The sequence below is a fragment of the Mus musculus genome, chromosome 3 (genome assembly GCF_000001635.26).
Source record: "Mus musculus strain C57BL/6J chromosome 3, GRCm38.p6 C57BL/6J".
Lineage (NCBI taxonomy): Eukaryota > Metazoa > Chordata > Mammalia > Rodentia > Muridae > Mus > Mus musculus.
The window spans coordinates 122,097,728-122,104,888 of NC_000069.6; the positions used below are offsets into that span (position 1 = coordinate 122,097,728).

At 46.7% G+C, this 7,161-nt stretch overlaps 1 protein-coding gene across 7 annotated transcripts in view; it reads left to right on the forward strand.

The window, feature by feature from the left end:
- Positions 1-7,161, forward strand: part of Abca4 (ATP-binding cassette, sub-family A (ABC1), member 4) — a 136,180-nt gene that overhangs the window by 53,837 nt on the left and 75,182 nt on the right. For all 7 annotated transcript variants that reach the window (XR_375477.3, XR_003954273.1, XR_375478.3 and 4 more), the window contains 2 exons: positions 4,948-5,153; positions 5,707-5,883. Coding sequence is in view for 4 of the 7 variants with exons in the window: in XM_017319439.1 (XP_017174928.1) it covers positions 4,948-5,153; positions 5,707-5,883 (383 nt within the window). In the remaining 3 variants the exon portion in view is untranslated. The remainder of the gene's footprint in view (positions 1-4,947; positions 5,154-5,706; positions 5,884-7,161) is intronic.

A 7,161-nucleotide genomic window follows, 5' to 3' on the forward strand; every position in this document is an offset into this window, starting at 1 on the left:
ATGGAGTAAACCTTCGATATTTGTAGTTGCTGTTTGTTTATTGTTATGCTTTGCCATGTTGGAAAGCAAACCTAGGGCCTCGTGCACGCTAGGTGAGCATTCTATACCCCCTGTCCCCGCTTTTTAATCCTGGTGTGAGGTACCCACTGCAGCCTTTTACAATCACTGCCTCGTGTGATCCTTAGAATGAACCTCTGAAGTTGGGCACAGCTCAAATTACAGCAAAGGCAGCAGAAGCCACAGGGAACAGCAAGAGGGGGTGGCATAGAGGATGGTCGGACCCCAACCCTGTGCTGTGCCTCTTCCCAAGGTGACAAGGGGGAAACCGGCTTGGAGGTTTTAAAATAGATGTAAACATTTGAGAACCTGCTGAATTCTGTGTTTCTCAGAGTATCAAGGTCCCCATCTAGGGAAACACATCAGGAAATATGACTATGAATCAGCTGCCTGATTAAACAGCCAGGATGGAGCCCACGTCATCGCAGGAGCCAACAATATCACCGAAAACATCAGCTGTTTATTCCAGTATATTAAGATATAAGGTTCAAAGAGAATGAGCTGATGCCCCTGGAAGTCATGTTATTAACACTGTATTTGTTTTTTTTTTTCCTATTTAACACTGTATTTGTTTATATCAGCTCTATTTTCCCCAACAGTTAGACCCTAGTTGAATCACAGCAAAAAGCCTTTTTTTTTCTTTTAATGAATTGCTGCCAGTTTTTTTTTTTTTTTTCATGAAAAAACATAGAATTTTGTTCAAAGCACAGAGGGATAGCCACACTTACAGCATTGTGGCTCACAAATTCAAACCAATTCAGTTCAGAAAATACTTGTTGACACCCTAGCATGAAAAAAAAAAACAAACAAACAAAAAACCCCACTATTCCAGAGACCATGTTGAACAGAACAGACCAGAAGGCACTTATTACCCCTGGAACTGTGCTGACCCCATAGCAACCAGCAGCCCCACGAACCTGAAAACTCAATGCTTAGGATGGCACTAATGAAATCTGTAATACTCAATAGCCACGTGTCATTACTGGCTGCCATATTAGACAGGACAGATAGAGAACAAGTTGGTCATCGCAGAAAATTCCACTAGACAGTACAGCTCTAAGGCGAGAGACCTTCAGTAAAGTCAGGACTTTGCATATGGCCTATGGCTTAGTTCCCAAAGGAACAATGGGGAACACCCATGCACACACCGGGGCTTCCAAGGCCCACACCGAAGGCATACGTGCAGATTTTGCTTCTGAGCTGTGGGGAACTAAAACAAGGCTTTTCACGCCTCTGGTCCCATCTGTTCCTGGTAAAGCAAGGACATCAGAGCACAGACCTCTAGGAAACGTCATCCTAGTGCCTTGCAATGCCGAGTGAATGTGCAGTATCCATGTGAAACTGCCTAAAAGTGCGTTCATCTTCACAGATAATTTTGATTTTATTTTAGAAATTTAACTTCAAATTCATTCTAAATGTTGCCTTTTTTTTTTAGAGAGACATAATAGTTATAAATCATTATGGTAGTGTAGTTTGACAGTTGAACTCATATCTACGATGTACAGAATGAGAGCGATTGCCAGCTCTTCTCTCCTCAGCCACTAGTCTTTCCTGTACTGGGGATCCCATCCCAGGATGTCATGAGCCATAGCTACTCTGCTGCATGGAAAGAGACCCCACAGTGAATGCTCCCCTCTCTGACTCGGCCTCCCATCTTGAATGTCTTCCTGGGCCCTTTTCCTGCTATACCTCCCAGGCCATAGCAGAGACTCCTTTATTCTTCTACAACTCTGACTCACTAGTCCCCTCAATGAGTGAGAAGATGTGACATTTGTCTGTGTCTAGTTCATCTTATTTAAACACATGCTACTTCTAAACTTGACAAACAGCCCAAATCTGATTATTTTATTGCCTGTCTTTGTCAGGCGTCGATGTCAGACCTAAAGCAAACTTAAAACACGTGTTTCATTTTGTTTTGTGTACGTGATTTGTTTGTTTGTTTGTTTGTTTTGAAACAGGGTTTCATTCTGTACCCCTGTCCGTCCTGGAACTCCTCCGTAGGCCTGGCTGGCCTCAAACTCACAGAAATCTGCCTGTCTCTACCTCCCGAGTGATGGCATTTAAGGCATGTGCCACCACTGCCCAGATAGTAAACTCGTGTTCTGTTATCTCCTTGTAGCAGCTCACACCCAAAGTGTCCTTGCCCGACTAGCAGCTGCTGAACCTGTCTCCCATAGTGATGGTATTGCTGTTGGGTTAAATACTGACAAACTGGCTGCAGCTGGCTTCCCCAGCTGTTTTAATGATCTATACATTAGATACACACACACACACACACACACACACACACACACACACACACATAACTATGAACAGAGTATTAGCTGCTTCTGCCTGGAAGAGATGAAAATTCATTGGCGTGTGATGTACTAAAGTCCTTCGTCTTGTTTTAGGGCTGGCCCATTTTAAGCCTAGCAAGTAAGTCCTGTTTGCAAGACAGTGATTGACTGAAGAATATCTATTTCCTTTAGCTCTGTGACGTGAGTGTCTACTCTTGTGTTTCTTAAAGAAATACCAATCTAATTTCCTTTTAAGATTGCAAGCCCTTTAAGCCCTGCTTGGCCCCGTTGGTCTTCACATGCGCTGTTGATCCTCCCCATATCATCTTGAATGGACCTTCCCTTTTTTCCTGGAACACTGAGACTCAGAGGTCAGAAAACCCAGTGAGGATGGGTTTGTAACACCCTCCAAGGAGACTGCTCTTCTAATCCTCTGCAGGAAGAAGCTTCAGAAGTGAGGGGTTCACAGGGCGTGAGCTGGGTCTCCTTGCTCCTTGCCAGTACAGTAGAGCTTAGCTCTCTGGTCCTTGTGTTTCTGGTTTTTTTTTTTTTTTTAATTTCTCCTTAATCAAGTGACTAGGGGTTTGACAATCACTCTACGACTGCCTAGAAGTTTCCAGTCCTCTGGAGAAATGGTTCTCAACCTTTCTAATGCTGTGACCCTTTAACACAGTTCCTCATGGGTGGCGACCCCCTCCAACACGCCATTGCTACTTCAGAAATGTAATGTTGCCGTTGTTGTGAATTGTAATGTAAATTTCTAATATGAAGGATATCAGATATGCGACCCCCAAAGGGGTTCCCACCAATGTTGAGAACCACTGCTCTTGTGGCTAACTTTCCTGGGCTACTGGATAAACTATATTCACTGGTCAGCTTACAGGACATTGTAAGCACGTGGAAGAATCCATCCATAAGCCACGCAATGCTGGATGTGTGCAGTAGGCTATGCCTCTTAGCCCTGGTGTGCCAGGAAGAACTCTGGGCCAGAGAGAGAGAGAGAGAGAGGAAGGGACCCTGGTTCTATCGGCCCTTAACCCAGGAGCATCTCTACCATTTCTTCCCTAGCACACATAAGTTTCCAGCCACTCACTCCCAGGTTCTCCTGGTGGAGTTAACTATTCTTTAAAGCCAGAATATACTCAACAGTCTAGCCTAGTGCCCCTGTGACTTCCCTGTCTGATCTCATTGTCATACTTTTGCTTAGAACCCCACGGTGACCTGATGGGATTTTAGGGCTTGGCCAGAATTCTCTTGGTCTTAGCCTGAAAGTGTGTGTCCTGAGACACCCCTCAGTTGGTCAGTCAAATTCCCAAACCTAGCAGAGTAAAGGGTCCGGTCCCAACCACTCACCATGTGTTATGTATTGTGACTACCTGGGGAGGGCTTTGTTGTTGTCTTTGTCTTTTAACAAAATGCTAGTGCCTGGCCTTGCCCCTCAAGATTTTGAAATAAAGACTTTGGTGTCTTTTTAAAGCCAGCCAGTGCTCCAAAGCTTGAGGGACGGTGGGAACCACGGCTCTATTCTTGCAAGTCCCCTAAGGCCACAGTGCTGCTCCTCGTGGTCAAGCCGACCTCCATTTTCCTTCCTCTGCCCGCTATCCACGCTCATGGGTTCACTACAAACCCTCCACCATCAGGTTTGAGTTTGTCTCAGGAAGAGATTGTCATCTTCTCTCCTTGTACCTGAGGAGCCTGGCAGGCTCTGGCACGTTGCATATACTCTGTAAATTTTCGTCGAACAAATTAATCAAGACAAGGCTGTCTGACCTCTTGTGAGTTACATTCTAAGAATCATGGACACAAACACTCCCCCCACCCCGTGTAAAACGAATACCAGTACAACATAATTACTTCAGCAAGTCTGTACAAGTGGGCAACCTCTCAATCCTCCATTGAAAGGAAATTCTTAGTTTTGCTCTCTCTTATGGATCTCTCTCTCTCTCTCTCTCTCTCTCTCTCTCTCTCTCTCTCTCTCTCTGAGAAAAGAGATATTGGGATAATTCCACTCTCTCACCATGAAGCCATGCATGAGACCAAGCTCTCAGATGAGACCATTTTTTTGGCTGTCTGTTCCTTTGCTTTCCTCTTCCTGGTTCGTCCCTCAGCTGGATAGCCTGTGTGTGTGTTTGGAGAGAGCCAGGAAGATTCAATGCCAGGAATGCTTCTCTCTTTAAAAGTCTTTTATCCTCAGGCTTTCTGATCTTCAAAGCAGCCCTGTGTCCACCGTGACCCCACTCCCTCGCCTCCCCATGCTGGGGAGTGAGAACCTTGAGTATTTGTGTCGTTTTGAGGACTTGCATATTTGGACTGTCTTGGACATCTGGGCAGAGCAGTCTCCATTAACTCTTCAGTGATAAGAACCTGTCATCATTTCCAGGGCCCTTGCACGCACGCGCACACACACACACACACACACACACACACACACACACACACACACCAACCTAGGCACACAAAGAAATTAATGGCAGACCCTGTAATTAAATACATAGTTGGTGTATAGTTTTTTTTGTGGGGGACCCATCCCTTGAGCAGTAGAGTTTCTTCTGCCTTTTTGTTTACATTTGGGCCTCAGACTCTCCCCACCTTTGTGATCCTCCATCCACAGTGTCTGGTCCTGGATAAGTTTGAAAGTTATGATGATGAAGTGCAGCTCACCCAACGAGCCCTGTCTCTCCTGGAGGAGAACAGGTTCTGGGCCGGAGTGGTGTTCCCTGGCATGTATCCCTGGGCCAGCTCCTTACCTCCTCATGTGAAGTACAAGATTCGGATGGACATAGATGTGGTGGAGAAGACCAATAAGATCAAAGACAGGTGATGGCTCAGTCTTGAAAGGTTTCTCCAAAACTCATGGTGAATTATATTTGGTAGCGAGTAGAGGATTAAGGGCAAATGCAGCCTATGGATCAACGAAGGGAAGCTAAATGGGAGAAAGTATGATTTGTGCAGATGGAGGTAGACCGAAGCAATCACCTCGTGAGTCATGGCCATCGGAGTTAGCACTGTGACCCCAAAGTAGAGCTGGCTAGTTTGGGAAACATGTAGGACATCATTTCTCAACCTGTGGGTCACAGTCCTTTCACAGGGCTGGCCCCAGACCATCAGAAAGCACAGATATTTATATTTTTCTAACAGTAACAAGATTACAGTTAAGAAGTAGCAACAAAAATAATTTTATGCTTGGGGGATGGGTCACCCCAGCACAAGGCGCTGCATTATTAAACGATCGCCACGTTAGGAAGGTTGAGGACCACAGCTTGAGGAGAATTCGTCAAGGGACCGAGTTGTGGGGTAACCTGGGCTTGTGAAGTGAGTGAGTTACCCACTCGCACTTACATCCTTCCCCCTTCATCCTGTGCCTTCTTAGGTACTGGGATTCTGGTCCCAGGGCGGATCCTGTCGAAGATTTCCGGTACATCTGGGGAGGTTTTGCCTATCTACAGGACATGGTGGAGCAAGGAATCGTGAAGAGTCAGATGCAGGCAGAGCCTCCAATTGGAGTCTATCTCCAACAGATGCCTTATCCCTGCTTTGTGGATGACTCGTGAGTCCCAGACCTCTATCTTCCTCCCTGAGCTGAAAAAGCAGTAAATGGGGGTGCTCTCAAGGCTTCAGCATCTCCCGAAGGAACCCCAGTGATGAGGGAAGACTGGGGAGCATAGGGTTCTGACCGAAGAAGATGCTGGCTCTGCACTCCAGACGGAAGCAGAGGGGGAAATAAATGATAGGGTGTCGGGGGTACAAAAGGGAAATTGGAGGTTCAAACAATAGGAGTGAGGTTGAAGTGGGGGGATGCCCGCTGTTTAAATTTCCACTTCGTAGTATGTTTGGTATGTGGAAGGTTCTGGTCAGGGCGTTTTCCCAGTGATTGCCAGATCAGCAGATTCAGACTGCGTGGCAAGAAGGCCTGGTACCTAGGAGCCTCAGAATAATGCAGCTCCTTCCCCAATTAACATTCCTATGATGTGTGTTTGGTGAAAAGGTAGAGGAATGTGTTGTTGGATGAGCTCTGGCCTCCCTCTCTGACCACCCCCATCCTAACGCCTGTCCGCCCTTTGACCAGTAGCATGCTAAGCAAACAGCCTGCTGTTTTGTTGAAAATAGATTTTGGAGTGGTGGAGAAAGGGACAGAGGGGGAGAGGTGCTCAGAAGGCTTATTATCATGGTAGATGGGGTCAGAAACACTCCCTGACCTATAGTTGGCTAAGGAATTTAACTCCTGGGGTGTTGAGATCACGGGAAAGTCACTGTAGCACGAGTGTGTGTGACTGTGGGATCCGGGAAGCAGAGATGGCAAAACGTGGTGAAAAGAGTCCCGTGGCCAGCTGGAGAGATTGTAAAATAAAGCCCAGTGTACACACGGGAAAGCAGTGCTCGACACTGTGGCCCCATCAGGTCTCCAGCTCTGCAGAAGACTGCAGAGATAACGGTCGCTGTTCAGAAGTTAGTTTTACTTTGGATAAGAGGCAGAGATGGGAAGGAGAGCCCAGGTCCACTTGCAGGGTCAGAAGGGGAGGGGCTGGCAGGAAAACGGGTGAGTGTGGAGAACCTGTGGGAATCGGAGTCATTCAGTATGGGAGAGCCCTCTGGCGGCCAGCCTCGGAAGTGCATGATTTTTGGTTGGTTGGTTCCCTCCCTAGGGCCATTTTGAGTGAAACTATCCTCCCACGCTAGGCACTGGGCCCTTCCTTTGACAACACCCAACAGTTTCAATAGATAATAATCCCAAGGGCTTTACCAGTGCATTATTCACAGGGGAAACCTGTAACGCTTACCCTAATGTGATTCCATCGTGTCAAATCCGTCCTGCTTGCCGAGAGCC